General features: G+C 39.2%; 1 protein-coding gene across 2 annotated transcripts in view; it reads right to left on the reverse strand.

Moving 5' to 3' along the window:
• Positions 1 to 2,546: 2,546 nt before the first annotated feature.
• The window catches only part of LOC126263211 (SLIT-ROBO Rho GTPase-activating protein 1-like), a 497,324-nt gene continuing 477,332 nt past the window's right edge, over positions 2,547 to 22,538 (reverse strand). For both annotated transcript variants that reach the window (XM_049960278.1, XM_049960279.1), the window contains exon 15: positions 2,547 to 3,897. In XM_049960278.1, coding sequence (XP_049816235.1) covers positions 3,127 to 3,897 — 771 coding nt within the window. In that variant the 3' untranslated portion in view covers positions 2,547 to 3,126. The remainder of the gene's footprint in view (positions 3,898 to 22,538) is intronic.

Consider the following 22,538-nt stretch of genomic DNA (forward strand, 5'->3'; position numbering starts at 1 on the left):
TTTCCTTCTGTTTTCTGTCTTTTCACACTATGAGAACTTTTGTTAATGACTACAACAAAACAAACTACGTTTCAAGTCTCTCAGGAACATATGCTGGAAACTAATAAATGAAATGGCAAGCAGTCTCCATTGAATGTGAACTCTGTCTGTCACTAAGTGACAAAGGCTACTCTACCCATAATATGATGGGTATGTGTGCTTGTTATTATTTATCTCTCTCTTCCTCTATTAGAAAAATTGATTCGGGTTCAGAGTGGCAGATATTTATGATATTTATGTTTTCATCATAGTGGCACATCTCACCTGTAGATGTTTAATGGCCTTACTGCTGGCCCCATTACAGTTCTATTTATATACCAAACACTTTGCTCTCTCTTCTATGACCCCAAGCTAACAATATTAATAACTGACACTGCAGCTCCTAACAGAAGTGGCTTTGTACTATCATCTGATAGTATACTAACTCTTCCTAGATCCTTTCCTAGTACACAGTCCTGTGAAGTAAGCTACCTCTTGGACTCATGGGTATTATTAAGTGGTAACATGCAAATACATTTTATGGTAGAAGAGAAAATGGTAATATGTTACATATTTTTGACCATGTTCTGTTCCTAACAGCAGTTGGATAATACAGAAATAAGAAACTGTTCATATATATTTAGATGTACACATATTCCTCCAGCAATTGTAATACAAGTTTCATACTGTATGAATTCCCTGCATATAAAATCTTTCAGTGGAAACCATGTATCGCACCATACACACACAAAAATAGCAGCTTAAAGTAATGTGAAATCCCTTCAGAATCTAGTTCATTTCACATCTAATCTCATATTGCTGTTGAGTCCATAGAGAAAGATTTGCGTACTTAGAAACAGATTATTGTACAGTTATATTTGAGTATAAATTAGCTGACAAGGTAATTCATATAACAATATTGTTAACAATTCACTCATTCACAATTAAACTTAACCAATGAAAGATTTTGTGGATAAACATGTTTTTTAATCTCTGGTAACTACTTCTTAAATAATAAAAAGAAAAAAGAAAGAAAAAATACATGGTGTCTCTCTGCACTAACCAAATAAAGTTTTAAGGAATTTTCAAATGTTTTCTGGAACAAAAATTCATAATTTGGCAACAACACAAATCATGGAAATATTTTATATCAGCACTAAACTTCTTCCACAGTGGTTGCAGTAACATCTTTTTACAAGTAACAGAAAAAAACTTATTCCACACAGAAATGTTAAGTATCACATGAAAAAATGGGTATAAGCAGAATTTACATAAATGACTCTTTTTTTACGTCATATTCAAGAACTACTGAGTACATGAATAATCTCTCCAAGTAAAGAACAAGAGCAATTATCACATTTACAATAGGAGAATAGTGTTACCAGAACCAAATGTCTGTATTTTAACAAAATCATGCAAATGTTCGTATCACTGACTGAAATTTACAGCAAAATATTTAATTGCGGTACACTTGAGCAGTTACCCGTAAGGTAAGAGGGGCTCAACTTAGGCCTCATGATCTTAGGCGATTTTTGTACATAATACTGATAAAAACTGAACTATAGGTTGGATCATTTTATTTAACAAAAGCCAGTTCAATGGAACTACGAAGTTGTGACTATCTTCATAAACATGCAAAAATACATCACATATCATCCAACTCTACACTTATTGTAAAATCAGACAATTTTAATAGTACCATTCTGTCAGTTCATAGTAGATAGCTTATGTCATTCTATCTAATGTGACACACACACACACACACACACACACACACACACACACACACACACACACACACAGATAACAGTGTCAATAGAAAACCTACATTTATGCTACAATCAGCACATACATTATTGTACACAGTTATGTGAATATATTTATTACAAAGTTCAGTCTTTTAAAATAACTCTAATATAACAAAATGATAGTTATCAAACAACATCAAGCATGAGACACATTTTGTTCAATACAGAACACAAATATCTAACTTCGCCCACCAACAAGGACAGAAATGTTGGAAAAAATTCATTAATTAGTAAGAAAGAAAGACCAAGAAAGCTACATTCTGTTGTAAAATCTAGAATAGCAAGAAGCTCTGTGTGAGATGAAAAATATGTTGATACAAGAATTTAAACAAATGAGTGATCAAATTTTCTCAGAGAGGTTTTCACCAATGACAGTTCACAATATGCCCATACTGAAGAACTACTGATGATATCCATTACATACTTTTCATTCATAATATAATGTTAACAACTGCTTTGAAGTACTGTACGTACTATTACAAATAGTGGATACGAACAGCTTACAATTTTGTTACAACAGCCAAGCACAATGTGACACATTTATATTTGTGACAGAGAAATTTATGGCACATTAAAGGTAAAAGTTCTCTTATTATAATGAAGAGGATCAGAAACAAAATGAGAAAAGCAAGAGTACCAAAAAATATGAATTAGATTAATGCTACACAGAATAGTAAGAATAAGAAATAGTAACACTAAAGTTAAAAGTTACTTTCCTTTCCTTTGTACATATGACAGGGATGCAAATGATGAAAAGTACTAATGGTAGAGAATACAAATAAACTCATAGTTAGACAGCAATAAGGAAGTTATAAAAGCTTATGAAAGGGATTGCTTTATGAAGAGCCATACATAAAAAATTCAGCACAATACTAGCACAGCCACATCACTAACATTACACACATTAAGGATAAAAAATATCTTGATGTAACAAACATCTTTACTGCCACAAAATGTTAAATAACCTCTGCAATCCTTTTATTTTTATTCAGACTAACTAATATACACACACTATCATAAATGTCACTACTATATTACTTTAGCAAGGAGGGAGTACCAGGCACCACCAATTGGCAAGGCCACCATGACACACTGCAAAGTACATATATGTTGAGTATTGTCTGTACATGGCCATAACTGCAGCTGTGGATAAAAGTTCACAAAGCAAGAGTTTTATTTTTTGAAAAGAAATCTGAAGGTACATCTTTACTGTATCTTGAGGATGACTATAATATAATATAATTCCTGTATTAGTGCAAACAATTTAGCACCAATTCAACTGACTGTAACTGCAGCCTCTTCAGTCTGCTGCATGTTGTTCCTGAGAGGTAGGCCTATCCTTACGAATGGGTTCTGGTGAGGGTTGAACTGGTGCTGCTGGCAGAACTGGCTTTCTCAAGACTTGTGGCTTGACTTTTACCTGAGGCTTTGATGGTGGTGGAGCAGGTTTGGTTGCAGGAGAGACAGCCTGACGTGCACGTTGTGTCTGTGTCTGTGCATCTGTTTGTTGCTGGGTACCAGCTGCAGGACATGCAGATGCCACACTACTGACCTTTGTGTTCTTTTTAAGTGTACACTGGTTCTGTTTGGCAAAACGCTCAGCAGCAGTGGTCATATCTGGACTTTCCGGTCCAGTACTTCGATTGCTTTCGTCGGGTGGCGACGGTGACTTGTCAGGCAAGTCCATCACAAGATCAGGGGTCTGTTTCTGTCGAAGTGTCGGTACGGGTGACGGTGATGGGACAGGTGAGGGAGCTTGGGTAGGCTTAGGCGTAAGCGAACAGGCAGAAGCCGCTTCAGCCCTGCGGCGCCAAATCTCGCGGCTCTGCGAAAAATTAACAACGGCTGGTGGGCTGAGGCTGGGAGCAACAGGAACTGATGGGCTGCTTGCTGCTAATGGGGCCTCCTGTGTTGCTCCACTGTCACTGGCACCAGCTTCCTCCATTTCTGGAGTCTGTATCACATTGGGAAGAGGTGACTGGCATCGCACATCAGCAGGGACCATCGTTTCTGTACTTTCTTCCTCAGGGGCCTGAGCTGCTTCTGCTGCTGGAGTCACCTGGTTGACTATCTGCATCAGAAATAGAAATCATAACTAAATGACAACAATATTTAATCTGGTATTACACAGCTTGATATTTTCAAGAACACCACTCACAAAACTGACAAAGCAGCACATCCAATGTCACCTTAAGATATGTTTCTCTGTCCTGTGAACTGACTTTCAGCGTAACAAGACATATGCAAGTCACTACATGAAGGGCTTAACATTTTGTTTCCTTATTTCAACAAGGTTCAGTAACTTAATTTTATTAAGGAAGGTAACCAATTTGAAACTTTTACAAACACACACCCCCCCCCCCCCTCTCCCGCGCACAAAACTTACATCACATCGCAGGTATATCTGGAAACAATATTATTCTACACAGTTCATATTACTCTACAGACCCAATGCAGACTTTTTAACACACAGACACAAAATATTTGTTAACACCACTACCGATGGGTTCAACAACAGCATGCAAATGTCACATTTTAGTGGTGATTTAAAAATTTGACATGGATATGCCCATTAATTTAAATTCGGATAATGAAAACACCAAACCTCATTTTTAAGTACTATTTCTGTTATCTCAGTTTACAAAATCCATAATTTGTCAAAGTATCATACGATTACAATTATTTTCAAAAAGGTTATTCATTCAAGAAGAAAGCAAAAGAAAGGAGAATATTAAAAAGCCAACTACTGGCTTTTGTTGACAAAACTACATAATTAATCAACTGCATTATTTGCTGTAAGTGTTAAGTGTTACTGCAGGTTCCATGGGCTACACCAATGTGATGACATTGAAAGCATAGTTAACTCAGTTAGTATCACCCAGCATATACTAGAAGGTTAAGCGGAGCATTTGGACAGAAATGCTACTTTCTGCTAACTCACCTTCTCATTGAGGATCAGCAGACATTTGTCAACTCCTCCTGGTGCTGTGATATAGGCCTTCATGTCTAGCAAATAAACTCAAAGATACTATATGCCTTATAACTTATTTACTAATTTAAATCATACAATACATATACTTAAAATGAATAACTTTCTGTAATTTGTGGACATTCATCAGTAGAAGTAAATCACTTTTCTCCTATGCTGATTAAATCCCAATTAATGAAAATAATTTTTAGAATTATCCTTTCTTTCTTCTTATAGAAAGACTGATGCATATGACTTGTTCTAACTAAGCAATCAATGGCACAATGAACACCTACAAACACAGAAGGCAAACAATGAACTGATTAACACTAACAACCAAAACATCGTGATCATGACATTTTGTGGTACAATATTCTAATTTCGAAAAGCACATAAAATATAAACCTGAGTGCACAGAGAGAGCTGTATCAGACCAGATAGGTGAAATTTACCTGCAATATGTCAGTACAGTTTACCTTGGTAATCGCATTTTGTGCTGCATAGCAAATCAAGGATTTTGCTCACTCATTATTGTACAATGGAAAGTGTATCTGAAATCATTTGGTGCAAACAAACTTGTCATAAGAGAGAAAATCTAATTATTTCAGAACAATACAGCTGCTATCACTTTGAGCATGTATGACGGCTTTGACAGCTTTAACCTAGCAAGCAAGAACTTTTAACAGGGATGAATAGTGATATTTGACAAGCCTAATACATGTGTGTTTATATTTCCCCACTGCAAATAAGAAGAGTGTGTCACCCAACAGCAATACACTAGCACACAGGCCAGTGAAGTGTACAGCAGTAAAGCCCGAATTTCATGAATAAAAAGAAATGGGCTAAAGAAAACAGATGTGGTAGTTGCCTAGAGGAAAAGATAAGCTGACCTACAAGGAACAACATTCAGAAGACAGGATTGGAAGCTCTGAAGATTGCACAATTAATGGAATAAATTGCCCAACAGAAGTACTAATGAAAATAGAATATACAGAGCCGAGAAGAGGACACAGTTGTGAATAATAGTAAAGACTGTTCAGAAAATTTTTACAATTGTACATTTGTACTTCCATATATTTCATGAATGACAATTCTCCTGGACGCAGTGTCACTGTCTACAGCTACAGCATTCGCAGACTGCAACCTCCTTACGACAGTGCAGTTACGTAACTCTATGGAGAAGGCATTAAATTTATCCATAATTAAAATTAAACTGGTAAAATTCATAATTTTTATTAATGATTTAAGAACATAAACACTCCAGGTTTTACATTGTTATTGAAGAGCACAAGGTGTGGAGGAGGAAAAAAAGTTCACATGCAATGAAATTAAGAAAATGGTTATAAATTACAGGGAAAAAATCAACCATTTTGAGTTGACCTTTAAAATTGCACAGAATAGACCTGAGATAAATATTTATTTATTAGTTAAAACATGTGACAAAAACATGCAGAAACTAGAAAGGTTGCATAACTATTACTAAGTATCAGACTGGGAGGGAGAGCTGAGAAATGCTCGAGGAAAAATTCTATAAGCCTTGCACCAAGTTCCTCTTGTAGTGTTATGTGCCAACAGTAAGAGTGTGTCATCACAATCTTTTTGCTGCTTATTTTGACACACAGAAACTGTTGGTAGTCCTGGCTGCACCAGACAAGAAGTGTACTTGTATGTACTCATACAGGTAAATAGCCTGTAATAAAAATTATATTACACTATGGAGCACTGAAAATGGCAGTTGGAGGGGCAAATGTAGAACATACCCCTCCACCTTTTCTGCATGCGTCTACCACCAGTCACTTCACCGCACACCTTAGTTGTCTGAAGTTTTCACTCTATATATGTCGAGCCAAGCCTAGCAAAATATGTCATCACGCAATGCTGCCTGGGACATACTGCATAACAAGATGGTCTCTTTAAAAAGAAATGATACTCAAAATTGACATATAGTTCATTGCAACAAAGATTTTCTAGCCAGAAGCGGACTGTGACTTAAATAATTTATTATGACTGCGAAACAATACATCAAGAAAACTTTTCAAAAATACTGTAGTGAAACGACAATCTCTCCAAACTAATTTATTTTTATGTAATTAAAAGATTTATTATGAAGCTATGTCAGCTTTGATTATGTGAATATTTATCATTTCTTAGCTTTGTATCTTATTTTGAAACTAAGGTACAAAGCAAAAAAACATGGGTCTTGTGCTCCCTGAGATAATGTCAACAATCATACCAGCATAGATAGTGCATGACCTGTAACTGTTGTGCTTCATGATGACACATTTTTGGGAGAAAGAGGAAAGGGAAGATGGCAGGAAAGGGTGCAGAGAAAGGAAACAGCATTTACAGCTTTGAGAGATGCAAGGAACAAGAAACATAACATTTAATGCATTTACTGCTGTTTAAGTATCATGTTCTGAAGATTCACTATCCAAAGAATCATCTGAAGCAATAAAAATGCTTTCAACAAATTTTTCTCAGATCCCTTCCTTAAGAAAGTAACCTTGCAGATTTCCAGTGTGGCATACACACTGAATCCAGTCTTCCATTGCTCCCTCAAGCAAATTCTGCAAGCCTTTCTTTCTCTACTTGCAATTTCTTGTATTTTGTGTTTTATGTCTTCCTAATTTTATGCACTGTAGAGCCAAAGAAACTGGTACACCTGCCTAATATCGTGTAGGGCTCCAGCAAGCATGCAAAAGTGCCGCAACACGATGTAGCATGGACTCGACTAATGTCTGAAGTAGTGCTGGAGGGAATTGATACCATCAATCCTTCAGGCTGGTCCATAAATCCATATAAGTACGAGTGGGTGGAGGTCTCTTCTGAACAGCACATTGCAAGGAGGCATCCCAGATATGCTCAATAATGTTCATGTCTGGGAAGTTTGGTGACCAGCGGAACTGTTTAAACTCAGAAGTGTGTTCCTAGAGCCACTCTGTAGCAATTCTGGATGTGTTGGGCGTCACATTGTCCTGCTGGAATTGCCCAAATGGGCATGAATGCATGCAGGTGATCAGTCAGGATGTTTACGTACACGTCACCTGTTGGAATTGTATCTAGATGTATCAAGAGTCCCATATCATGCCAACTGCACACGCCCCACACCATTACAGAGCCTTCACCAGCTTTAACAGTCCCCTGCTAACATGCAGGGTTCATGGAATCATGAGGTGTCTCCATACCTGTACAGGTCCTTCCACTTGATACAATTTGAAACGAGACTCGTTCGACCAGGCAACATGTTTCCAGTCATAAACAGTCCAATGTCGATGTTGGCGGGCCCAGGCTAGGCATAATGCTTCATGTCGTACAGTCATCAAGGGTACACGAGTGAGCCTTCAGCTCCGAAAGCCCTATCGATGATGTTTTGTTGAAAGGTTCACATGCTGACACTTGTTGAAGGCTCAGTATTGAAGTCTGCAGCAATTTGCAGAAGGACTGCACTTCTGTTAGGTTGAACAATTCTCTTCAGTCATTGTTGGTTCCATTCTTGCAGAGTCTTTTTCCAGCCGCAGTGATGTCGGAAATTTGATGTTTTACCGCATTCCTGATATTTACGGCACACTTGTGAAATTCTCATAGAGGAAAATCCCCACTTCATCACTACACTGGAGATGCTGGGTCCCATCGCTCATGTACCAACTATAACACCACATTCAAACTCGCTCAGATCTTGATATCTTGCCATTTTAGCAGCTGTAACCAATCTACAACTGCGCCAGACACATGTTGTCAAATACGCATTGCTGACTGCAGCACCACATTCTGCCCGTTTACAATCTCTGTATTTGAATACACATGCCTATAGAAGTTTCTTTCGCATTTCAGTGTGTTATCGTTTGCTTTGTTTTCAAGACGCATTACAAAAATTGCTTGAGGGTTTAATAATTAGGTTTAACAGTACCTCATTAAAGAAAAAGCCTCTGTTGGGCATAAGTAAGAATATAAATGTTTATTGGAAACTGTTTCAATGGTGAAAAAAGTCATGTCTATTGAATGAGAAACGTAATTTTCAAATGTTATTTGGCAATTAGAAAGAAAACAAGATATAAAGGATATAAAAGATACAGTTAGAAGACATTATTCAATGCCTTCTGAACACTGTTCGATGAGTCTGTAAGCACACATTTCCTAGTGCAGGGATCTGCAAGTAATTTTAGATATGGTCTGTATACTTTTAAAAACTTTTATCGAGGTCCAGAAGAAAAATCTCATATTCCTTGCTAATAGTTCATTTTAGTTTTCACTCACAAAGTAATATGAAATACAATAGATCGGCATATTTGTATTGGGAAAAAAAATGTATATTCAGTATAATTTTTTATTTTTATTTTTATTTTCACTCACAAAATACGAAATACATTAGATACACATATTTGTATCAAAAAGTCAATGGGAAAAATTGCATTTGCTGTCTTGAAGAAGTTTCTTAAAGTTATGTTAACATGGAAAGCAGCTTATGCAAATAGTGTCTTCAAGGTGGGTGGCTGTTAATCATGAGCGATACTTGTTCTTCAAAAAATTCATTTTTGAGAGTGAAATTTCACAAATATATGTGAAACCCAACAAAGTAGCCAGGTAAATATCCTGTTGGCAGAAAGTGAAGAAGAATTGAGAACACTCTTACTGAAGGTGAAAGATGAAAGTGAAAAGGCCGGTCTTATGCTGAATGTGAAGAAAACGAAAATTATGGCAACTACACCTAGCAATTCGTGGGATATAGCAGGAGAAACCATAGAGGTAGTGACCACATTCAGTTATCTCGGTTCCCAGATCTCTGCTGATGGCGACTGCAGCCATGAAATCCGGAGACGCCTGTTGCTCAGTAGACAGGCGATGTCAAACCTTGACAAGGTTATAAGGTCCAGAGATATAACACTAGCAACAAAGATCCGTATTGTGAGGGCTATGGTCTTTCCAGTTGTGATGTATGGATGTGAGACCTGGACCATTAGAAAGGCTGAACGGCGAAGAATTGACTCCTTCGAATTGTGGTGTTGGAGGAAACTTCTTAGAGTTCCATGGACTGCAAAGAGAACCAACAGATCAATATTGGAGCAAATAAAACCAGATTTCTCCCTGGAAGGTCTAATGTTAAAACAAAAGCTGACTTACTTTGGACACACAATGCGAAGGCATGCCTCACTGGAAAAAACATTAATGCTGGGGAAGATTGAAGGAACTAGAAGAAGAGGACGTCAGAGGATGAGATGGATCGATGGCATCACAGAAGCAATGTGTTCCAACCTGGAAGGTGTACGGGAGAAAGTGCAAGACAGGAAAAAGTAGCGCAATTTGGTTCGTGGGGTCACGAAGAGTCGGAATCGAATGAGATTTTTTTTAATATATATAATTATTTTTTTGGTACGTATTACTCCAGAATTCTTCAGTGGATGCAGTTTTGTACATCTGCAAGAAAATGTCTTCCTGCAAGTCTATTATCTCTGTTTGGAGTAAAGGCTTTGAAAGAGAGAACAACTTCACAGCCACATTCATCCACTCTACCACTGGAGTGGAGTCTTGGAATCTTGCTGTCAATTCCTTCTTAAGACCCATCATAAAATTTGAGAATGCTGAAATGTCTATTTCAGAATTATTTTTATATCCAAAAATTGTTGGAAATGAAAACATTCTTGACTTGCAATGCTTTTTTCAAAGATATTCGGTATGCAATGAAAAGAAGACCCACTCGGTATCAGATCACATACTAATTTCCCATTTCCTTGTAGTTCGGTACTGAGTGCATTTAAATGTTTCAGAATATTTGAGAAAGCTACAGCTAACATACTGTCTTTCCAAACCGTTTCATGCTTCTTGTAAATCCAACATTTTGAAGAATGATGTTACTACTTCTTTTATTTGAGAGAGAGAGAGGGGGGGGGGGGGGGACATTCAATCACTTGATCTTTATTTAGTCAACGAACATTGCTGCACTACAGTAAGTCAGCATGTGCTGAATCATGCTCAGCAACTATTTGTGCTAAAGACCAGGACAAGACCTCATAAAATTAATCAACTTTATCAACCTGTCCATTACTTCTTTCAGAGTCACACTAAGCATTCCACAAAGGGCTGCCTGGTGAATTGTGCACTGATAAGATAGTAGCCCAGGATTCATATTTTTTATTCTCTTTACTGGTCCTTTTTCTTTCCCCATCATTGTTAGTGCCCTGTTAGCTGAAAGAGGAACCATTTCATCATAACTTGTTTGATTTTGTCATCAAGTCATCGAAAGTTTTGAATAAATCTTCTCTGCAAGTCTTGCCTACCAACGGCAATGCTTTTATCAATTCTTCCCTAAATTCTTTACTTTCAATATCCAAAAATTACATGAAATAGACATTGTTCTTCATCAACAACATCGTACGATTCATCTAGTGTTATGGTGTAGCAAGGCATCTTTAGCAGAAGTTTGAGCAAATTAGTTTTATCATCAGCAGCCAAAATTTCGGTTCTTTTCATATTATTTCTCACCGACAATGAAATACCTTGAATTGCAGCAACAATATCCTTCCTCTCTTCAAATAGTGCCATGGCCACTTCCAACACTCACTTTTTTATTATCTTTTGAGTCTGAAAATGGCTTCTTATGTTTATTGATTGTCCAAACACACACACACACACACACACACACACACACACACACCGCTGCTTCTGCAGATTTTTCTTGCTTGCTTATAGAGCAAACTAGGATTACCGGGCTTCTTTCGTAAGAAGCTAGATGTGCCCAGAGTTTTTCTTGAGGAGTATCATTACGCAGAAAAAATTTTTGATGAAACTGCTGACGAGTTGTCTCCTAGTTATGCTTTACATTGGCACTTTTAACATGAGTGCCAGTTCCGTTGCATTGAGGCAAACTGGAACAGCTCCAGCCATCAGGCAGCATGAAACAATATTGCTCAGTCCATTCAGTCAAAAACTTTATAGTTTCATTTTTTGGACCCACATTGATGCAAAAGAAACACTATAAGCCTCGATGATAATGAAACGCTCCATACGAGAGCGCAACAACTACTAATGAACTGGCGATAAAAATTTGTGTGTTTATGCATTCATTCTTTATAAAAATACTAACACCGAGCACACAGCGCATGCCAACATACTGCACAGTAGCTCCTTCCCTGTCAAAATGTATGCGTCCACACACCAAAGGAGCCACAACGCAAAGGAGCCACACTTGCAGAGGTGGTGTTTTGTTGTGCCGCCACCTAGTGAACTCGCCTGAAGTTCCACAAAGTAGCTTTAAGCTATCGTTCAAGTTATGAGCACAAAAAATGGTGTTTAAATAAATATGCCTTCTCTGATTTAATTGAGGTTTCAGAGGTTGCCAGAGTTTGAAATTGATTTATCAAATTTCCTTGTTTATCAAATAAAATTCTTGTGTTGCATTCGTGTGTACAGTGTTTTTATGTGGATTGGCATAACACGCAGCGCCACCTGGCCGCTTGCTCGCTTCGACCCCCACCCTCCAGTGCTGCACAGCATAGCAACCATCTATTTAATCCACCTATAACTAACCATTAAGAATTCTAATTGTCCAGCAATTAATTGTAAACTACCAGAAAGAATTATAAGGCTAGCGAACTGTTATCAACAGAAAAATATTCTTTTAAAATAATTGGAATATATAATTCATACTTCCAAAATGTTTTTGGCTGGCCAGTTTTTGATTTTCCGCAGTCTGGACCTGGACATCTGTTCGCCAGTTGCCACCCGCTGTCCTACAGCAAATAAATTGGGGTGATACATACCATTCCAGAGGAGTGACGTGTACCCCTAATTCATCTTATCAACTGCAAGGTATTGTAGGTAAGAGCACAGATACTCAAGACATTTTATTTACATGTGGCAAGTCGTGCTGAGAGACTAAGCACGTCTCAAGATGAGATGGTGATCGCAGCAACTTTGTATGAGGAATTATCTGTTTGGGCACAAGTAATAAGTTCCAGAGATCGTCAACATACTTTGAAGACACAATCAATTTTGGTCATTAAATGATGTAAAGAGACAAATGAACTGTTCTTTTAACAATCATTCTGAGTAGAGAAACTTATTGTGACAGTATGACTTACAGAAGCCACTGCTTACAGAAGCCATTGATGTTTGATGTCAATATATAGTCTATTAATATGAAAAGACTTCTGATGTTCTTTAAAAGATGCTAGGATTGTGGAACAGATTGTTTAAAAGCAATAACAATGCAGCTGGTGAAGATGCTCAGCACAGTATTTCATAGGGTCATAGCCACGGATATAAAGAGGTGACATAGAACTGAATCAAATTGCACAATGTCTAATGGAACACATCAAAATGATATATGCTAACATTTGGATGACAGTTTCTGTATTTTTTCAGTTATCAGTTGTGTGGAGAATTTATCACATTACCCTTGTTCAGAAAGCACAGAACAGATTTTGATATAGTCATTAATAAGTTCTACCGTTATTGTTAATTTCTTAATTCTAATACTATATCTTCACTTTTGTAAGAAGAATGGTTCCTTGTAATCTCATTCTGTTCTTTCAACACACAAAGTTTTGATGCTCACGTGTAAACAAAAAACCACTGGTGACAAGTGAGCCTCAATGAGGAAATAATATGCCAGGAGCACCGCAGCAGTCTAATTTGCCACAAATTATTGATTGAGACAAGACAGTCACTCACACAAAGGGGGCTTTACACTGTGAACACCTTGATTGAAGGCTACCAAACCAATACTCCATTACTTCTGCCTTGTTCCATACATTGATTAAAATTTTATCTTAAGTGAGCTTATTTTCAGTACAGAAGGAAGCTGTTCCCATGGATGAAGGATGGTGTGACTACAAGGTGCCTGTTGAGTGAGTCTAACATTACAGATGCTTATCTGGAAGAGTTTGCAACATGGCAGGGCCAGAGAATGTGCACTTGGAAAATTATGGCCATATTTCGGAGATTGAGAAAGGTTGAATTATTGCTTTGAGGGACATGAGAGCATCATACTGACAGATTACACATAGTGTAATGACAGCAGAATGAGTGTTAATGAAAGGGACTCTGAACAACAATGTGGCAAGATGCATAGAGACAGGTTCTTCCAGAATGATTACCTCAACAAGACTGCATGGTTGATTGTCTTCAATGAGTAGACAAATGACAAGAGCTGAAATTCAGGCGTAGGCTACAAGCAGTATCACTACAAATTGTCAGGAACAAATTACAGGAAGCTGGCTGAAATCTCTAGTTTCCAAGTGTTGTTCACCCCTGACACTGTACCAGAGTCTAAAGAGACTTGCAAGGCATAGGGCCAAGTCAACTGCGTAACAGTGAAATTCTGTGGCAGTTACCAATGAGTTTCACTTCTGTCTGTGGCAGTCAGATCAATGACATCATGTTCTTATACAACTTGCTAAAAGGACAAACACAGCAATGATTCCCATTAAACCGATACCTCTGGAGCACCTGGAATTGTGGTGGTAAAAACGGTTGGATATTACAAAAGGTAACTGTTGACTTGGTAAATGTTGATGGGATGTTGTATACTGCTTCACCAGAATGTACCAAGAATGATACCCTTCATGACCAGGGTAAAAATGCATATTCCAGCAGAATAGTGCAATACTCTATATTGTAGTTCACACAATGCACACCTTGTAAATTGTACTGTGATCATTGTTGCCCCTAGAACACATCCGAGATGTGAAGGAAAGGACATGTACTTTCATATGATCCTCTAGCCAGCAATCTCCATAACTAACTTAGCATGTGTTTATAATACATTCCTCAAGACAACATTTGGGAACCTTTTCCTACCATGCAACAACAAATACAAGGATGTATTCATGGCTGTGGGAGATTAAAGCTTATACTGATGTTGATGACAATGGAATGACTATTTTATCATTTAATACACGTGAGATGAACATATTCACAAAGTTTGATAAATACTGCACTTCATGGTGTAACACTTTCCATTTCTCTCAGTGTAATAGTAACTGTACATCAGGCTTTAGCAGGGAATAACCTTTCCACAAATCATCTTCAAACTCTATTGCTATATTTGACAGTAAAACTGAAAAAATTGGTTACTGGTGATTTTAATACAAATTCTCTTAAAATTATTTTACTAAAATTTATTGCAATCAGTAATACCGGTATTTATCTTTCAATGTAACTCCTCAAGTAAACTTTTTCTAATTAGTCAGTAACATCCACTGCACTGCTAACAGCTTTATGGACAGGTCTAATAACCAATAGTTAAGAGCATTTTGAAAGTAACATGCAATTCCTTATGTTGTGTTGCTATTGATCGGGATTTTAAAAAATCTACTAAGTATGAATTCAAAGAAGTCAATAAGTAAAAAACTATGTATTTCAATCAATTGCTGAAAGCGCTGAACTGGATTTATGACGACGGTTCTCATGATGCCAATGAAAAAACCAACAGATTAAGAATGTCCTTAAAATAAAGATGAGAACTGCTTAGCAACAAAAGTAGCTCAGTTCACACAAAAGCCAACAAAGATCAATTTCTCAAGGAATATATGTATTTTGTATATCAAACAGTTAACTTTATCTATGAATATAACAGAGGAAACATTCCACGTGGGAAAAATATATCTAAAAATAAAGATGATGTGACTTACCAAACAAAAGTGCTGGCAGGTCGATAGACACACAAACAAACACAAACATACACACAAAATTCAAGCTTTCGCAACCAACGGTTGCTTCGTCAGGAAAGAGGGAAGGAGAGGGAAAGATGAAAGGATGTGGGTTTTAAGGGAGAGGGTAAGGAGTCATTCAAATCCTGGGAGCGGAAAGACTTACCTTGGGGGAAAAAAGGACAGGTACACACACACACACACACACACACACACACACACACACACACACACAAGCGTACAACTTTATCTGTCAATCATGAACAGCTCTTACACTGATGGTGTAGCTAATTACAAAGGATACACAAAATACTGAAGAAAGTAATCCAGATATCAAAGCTAGTGCAATATTAGGAAAGGGTAGTACTTTGAGCTCTGTCAAAGGCATTTCACTGTGTAAATAGAAAATTATTTTACGCACATCAGAGCACTGTGGTGTGTGTGTGTGTGTGTGTGTGTGTGTGTGTGTGTTTGTGTGTGAGGTTTATGGGCACTGAACAGTGAGGCTTTCAGCACCCTTACAAATACTAAAAGAAACAAATATGTATAAATGGGCTAAAAATGAAGTCACACCAGCAGGAGTAAACCTACAAAATGACACTCACTCATTCGCACTGACCCACACAATCACTCCATCTCACACACCGTAAAACAAAAGAGAAATGGTGATACCTGGGATAAAAAAATAAGTGAACAACAGAAGAGCAGGGAAATGTGACTCGCTGACCACTTACAAGAAATACAGGTGAGGGGCGAGCCAGTCCCCCTGTAAACATATTAAGAACATCTCCGTAAGTTTTTTGGAAACAAGGAGGGCAGACCACAAAACCTTAAACTCTAACCACATTCATTTAAACATCACTTCACTTCATATCAAGAGAAGGTCTGCCGGCAAATCCGCCACTGCCCTCTGGTCTGAAAATGCGGTGCACAGTGACCTGTACAACACGAGCTCAACATATTGGAGGGTCCTCTCATTGGAGTAACAAGCCGTGCATCAGAGGGCTGTGGCCTGTATGAAGATGAGTAAGGAGAGCCTCATCCCATCCACGTGGCTGGAAGAAGATACGTCATGGCTGCATTGTGGACTTCATTACATGCAGCTTATTATCTGTCACTTCTAGCCACTAGTCGCCTCTTTGGCTAGCAGACATCTTCCCTTCCATTTCCCGCAATACCCATGTGTCCTGGTACCCAGCATAAACGTATATCCTTCCCCAGCCTTTGTAGTTGGAGGAGATTGTCCTGGATATTCTGGACTACTTTATCTTCTGGTTACAAGCGCTGCAGAAAATGAAGGTCACTCAGAGAATCAGAACTCATGAGGAATTAAGCACTCTAAGCATGTCTCATCTACTCCAGTGTCTGCAAGATCATGTGTAATTCAACACCTTAGACAGTCAAGTCTTGAGGCAGTCAAATCTAGAATTCACAGTCAGGGAAAAGAACATAGCAACCAACAGAGTCCCTCTGTTCAGATTCATCTATAATGGTAGCAGAAGAGTTGTGGTGCTCAGGTAAAATGTTACAAAATAATGTATTAAAATCATATTGTAATTCACTAAATCTGAAATTACTCTCTGCTGTAACCAGGGTGAGTAGTTAAAATCCTTGATTTTGGGTTGCACTTGCTCCACACCCAGTGTCTGCAGCACATGGTGGATCCCAAACAGCCTTGTTGCTCAGGGCCAATTGGAGAAAATGTATTCAAAGACGGATAAGCAACAATGTCACTTGCAAGTGAATTTGGAGCTGCTGGGAACTTACATGCGTGACACTCCACGAGAAGTTGCCGTCGGATGGTGAGCGGTGGTTACCCAGCCTCAGTACAGAGACTGCGTATGGGGATGGTTCCATTAAGCACCCATAGCCAGCCTAGGCCCCCTCATTGTGGATAGTGTCAATGATCTTCAGATAAGAAGGCCTCACTGAACCATACACTGCACGCATAGTCTAGCTGCAAATGCATGAAAGCTCTATAAAACGGCAGCAGATGCACCTTGTCCACTCCTCAAGACCTGACACTAAAGCACTTTATGATATTGAGTATCTTCTGGGTTCCGGGTGTCAGGTTTCTCAGCCGTGTAACGACTTACACGCACGTCAGGGAAATTAAGAATATGACAAGAATGATTTTAACTACCCCCCTCACACACACACACACACACACACACACACACACACACACACTTAACTTGTCTTTGCAGCCCACTCCTAACCTCTGCACTCTACGTTGCAACTGACAAGCCACTGTTGCAACACTGGAAGAGGAACAGAAAACTGAATAATAAGGAGGATTGTACAGGACTTCTTAACATAGATGTGATACTGTTTATGGCTATAGCAAAGAGGGTTGCACTTAAAAACACTGCCCTGAGTGACACCATTCTCCTGCTCAAAATGATTTGACAGTGTGTCACCAACTCAGGACCTAGAAGACTGCTTAGACAGGAAACACCATATGAGAGTGGGAAGGTGGGCACAGAAGCCCCACTGATGGAGTTTCTCTAGAATATTATGTCTCCAAATAGAGTCATACACCTTGCTGATGTGAAAGAATATGCAGAGACAGTGATGTTTACCAAGGAAAGCCGTCTCTAGCAGGGTCACCCTGCCAACAGTGGACCAAAATCTCCTGAACCCACAGTGAGAGCGGCTAAGGAACTGCCTGGTCTCTAACAACCAGACGAGACCATTCGCTCCACGGTCTTTCTCCCTTCGCTCATCAATTTGCCTCTCTCCATGAGCTGTGAAAGAGGCACGTCTGCTATGTCAAATTAAAACATTCGAGGCAGATTTTCTTCGATGCCGCTGGCAAATATCCAAGCATGTAGTACCGGATTTGGTTGTGACCAGGTGAAGTAGCACGAGTCTCCGACAGTGCCGATTCCGACTCCTACGTGGAGAAAGAGCAGTAGTAAGACTCAAAACTGTCTGATCAGAAGTCCTACTTGCCCCTCTCCACAATTGCATGGTCGCAGCAAAATGCCAGATCCTGGCAGTAGCTGTTGAAAATGCTCTGCCATCATCTGTGCAATGCCTCTGGGCACCGAGTGCTGACACCCCTGTTTCAGCACCACTGCTATTGGTAAACAACTGTGTTTACCAAAAATCCTTCAGATACCTTCCTGTACTTTTCTAGAACAAGTGGAACTGTTGATAGGAGTTCAGAAATGCTTGCCACGATCTTTCCTTCTCTCCTCAATTACGAGTCAAGCCTCGGCTCTCACTACTGTAAAGGCTGTTGAGGATGTCTGCTGTTGGGCACTACTTAAAACACTGAAGAGTCACACATCTGTCCCGCATTGCAGAGCGGCACTCATCGCTCCACCAGGGTACAGGTTGCCTCCTAAGATTACCCGAGGACTTCAGGACGGATAAGTCAGTGGCACGACAGATCACTCGTGTGATGTGTTCCACCCATTCCTGGATGGTGTCACGGTGTTCAAGTGCAGCCAGCTGACTGAACAACATCCAGTTAGCCCTGCTGACCATCCATTTCTGTAGCTTCTGTTCAATTAATGCTCCATCCAATAGATGGATCCACAGTGGAAATCTATCACTGGAATGGAGGTCATCAGCTTCTTCCCAATGAGCAGAGCCTGCAAGGGCTGGAAGCAGAAAGGAGAGGTTGACAGCTCAGGACAACCCAGTAGCCGTCAAGAAATGAGTGGGACAGCCTGTGTTGAAGATGCGCAGCTCCTGAGATATAATGAGGCTCCGTAAGACTTGACCCCTAAGGCATAATGCTACACGGTATTAGGTTTTCGGATGTCACGTGCTATCATACTTTGGGTTAAAGCAACAAGCTGAGCTCTAGTTTTTGACATTTATAAAGTTCTTAGAGCTTGAATTTAAGATTATCCTACAAAAGCATGTTCAAAGAACTGGAAATATTTACTACTATTACTACAACTACTTCTCTGTGTCAGAAATTTTATGCCTGTCTTTCAAATCAACAGCTCCCTTCAGGTACAGACAATTCACATACGGACTGAGAGTAATACACTTTAATCTAGAAATTAACAACCACTACCTGTAACTTGCCAGCAGCCTTAAGAAAGTTTAGCTACTAATAAAGTACATTTTTAAGAGGAGGCTGAAGGACTAACACCTTTTACTTAATACAATATTAAGAAAAGGACAGATTGATACTCATCATATAGAGGAGAAGTTAAGTCGCAGACAGGTGCAACAAAAAAACTGCTATACAGTTAAGCTTTCAGACAAAAGCTCTTCTTCTAAAGCTGGAAAAAAAAACACACACATTCAAACAACAAGAACTCACATACATTTGCACTGTCTCTCGCCTCTGAGGCCAGTCCGTGTACAGCAACTGTGCTTGACGTGGGTGGTGGGGGTGAACAAGAGGTTGGGGCAGGGAGGGGAAGGGACAGCAGGGTAGGGGTGGGGGAAGGTGTAGTGCCTTTTGTGGGAGCAAGCAGGAATGTGATAATAGGGGCAGGGTAGGGAAGCTGAGAATAGTGTGTGTGCTAGTGGCATACAAGGCTGTTTACTGCAGGAGTGGTAGCAGGGAATGGGATAGGTAGGTGAAGGACAGCGAGTAGTAAAGGTTCAAGTAATGTAGGATATATTGGGGTATCAGAAAAGTAAGGTCTCCTATTTTTTTTTATAAGTACAGAGTTCTATTTGTGTGGCAGTTGGTCACGCTGTTATGAAGAGTGCTTCACGCGCTGTGCATAAACATGCGCACGTCGCGCTGAGGCGCTCAGTCTTGGCTTGGCAACCATTGATAATGGAGCTCCCGTTGGATGTTACTGCCAAGTGCAAATTGCGTGCAGTTATTCGCAAAGGGCACTGTGCCGATTGAAATTCATCGCCAATTGACGGAAATGTATAACGAGTCGTGCATGGATGTCAAAAATGTTCCTAAGTGATGTAGAGTGTTTGCAGCTGGTCGGACCGAAATTCACGACAAACAAAGGTGCGAGAGACCATCAATTTCTGAGGAGACAGTGTTGAACGTTGAGCAATGCACACGTTAAGATCAGCGGATGACCCTGGATGATCTCTGCACATTGGTTCCTGAGGTTTCCCGAAGCACCGCTCACAGAAATTTTAATGGTAATGTTGAACAACTGGAAGGTGTGCACAAGATGGGTACCATGCATGCTGACTGAGGACCACATGCAGCAACGATTTGATGCTTCCTGCACATTTCTTCATTGCCTTGCAGCCGAACAGGACACCTTTCTAGACTCAATTGTCACGGGTGACGAAACCTGGGCATACCACTTTACACCTGAGACTAAGCAACAATCACGTCAGTGGAAGCATCCTTCTTCGCCAAAGCTGTGGAAATTCAAAATAACACAGTCTGCCAGTAAAGTCATGACAACCGATTTTTGGGATTGGAAACAGGTATTGTTGGTCGGCTTTATGCCCACTGGGACCACAATTAATGCTAACAGGTACTGAGAGACTCTGAAAAAAATCAAATGGACAATTCAGAACCGGAGAAGAGGAATGAATGTTGATTAAGGGCATACACATTCTCCTTGACAACGCTCGCCCACACATCGCTCGGCAAACCGTTGCTCTCCTGCAACATTTTCAGTGGAACATAATCACCCACCCACCCTATAGTCCTGACTTGGCACCCAGTGACTATCAACTACTTCCTAAGTTACAAGAACATTTGGCTGGAAAACGATTCAACTCAGACGACGAGGTGAAAGAAGAGGTTCATAACTTTCTGAACAGCATGACATGGGCATACAAAAACTGCCACAGCATCTACAAAAATGGTGATTGTGGCGAAAAATAGCTAAATGTTCAAGTTGTAAACTGATGTAAACCATTGTAGAAATAAACAGGTCTACGTACTTATAAAAAAATAGGAGACCTTACTTTTGGGATTACCCTCGTATTACAGGGAGAGTTCCCATATGCATGGATCAGAAATTCTACTTCTGACCAAAGCCTCAAACGTATTGCAATCTTTTTGTAGTGTCTGTCTATGTCTCATCATCTCCTTTATGTGACGAGTTGTAATCCATCCTTTTTCATACTATTGTTGTTATTCCACCCTGGATTTTCCATTGTTTCCTTTTACTTTACTGACGAATTTCTACACAGAAACAACTGATGAAGATATTATTAACAATATCATATGACATAAGATCTATACAATATATCATTTTAGCAAGCACTTGTTCAGCTTTAATTCTATTCTAAATCTACAGCCATTCTCTCCAAATAATTGAAATGCGTAATAAGGGTACCTCCTATTGTATCAGTTATTCACATATGGAGTGCAGGAAGAATATTGTTTAAAGGCCTCTGTTCACGCTGTATTAATCTAATCTTGTCCTCACAATCCCCACAGGACTGGTACGTAGGGAGTTTTAGTACACTCCTACAGTTATCACTGAATCTTGTTCTCGAAAGAAGGCTTCCTTGGGATAGTGTCTCTTTTAAACTGCCTGGAACTTCAGTTTCCACAGGGTCTCTGTGATACTCTCCCATGGGTGAAACATATCTGCAACAACTCGTGTTACCATTCTCTGTATACAATCAATATCCCTTGTTAGTCCTATTTGGGATGGGTTCGAAACACTTGAGCAATATTCTAGAACATGTCATACAAATGTTTTCTAAGCAAACCCATTTGTAGACTACCATTACACCACTTTTGAAATCTTATCAAGATCTGCCTGAGCATTTATGCAGCTTTTTTCTGAAAGTACTATGTTATAGATTAATTCTTCATTTACAAAATGTATTATGCTACTGTTAACATTGCCTGCATATTAATATAAAACAGTGTCAGTAAGCATTGTAAATTGTTTTCTTTTGATGATGCCCAGCTATAATAGTCTTAGAACTATCAAATGTGCTTCAGCCTGTGTACATTTGTACGTTTTTATTCATTTTTATTTTTCAGTAAGTTTAGAAATAAAATTAATAGTTGACATATTCCTCATACTTGAGAACCACTTCACTTACATTAATGTGCTTCCAAGGACCCTATCTTTCTTCCATATGTATGTAGAGCCAATCCGCTTTCAGTACACAAAGATCCGAGGCAACGCTCGAGGTTGCACTACCCCCATTCCTCGCTAGGAGTTGGTTGAG

Source organism: Schistocerca nitens, chromosome 6, assembly GCF_023898315.1.
Source record: "Schistocerca nitens isolate TAMUIC-IGC-003100 chromosome 6, iqSchNite1.1, whole genome shotgun sequence".
In the NCBI taxonomy this organism is placed as follows: Eukaryota; Metazoa; Arthropoda; class Insecta; order Orthoptera; family Acrididae; genus Schistocerca; species Schistocerca nitens.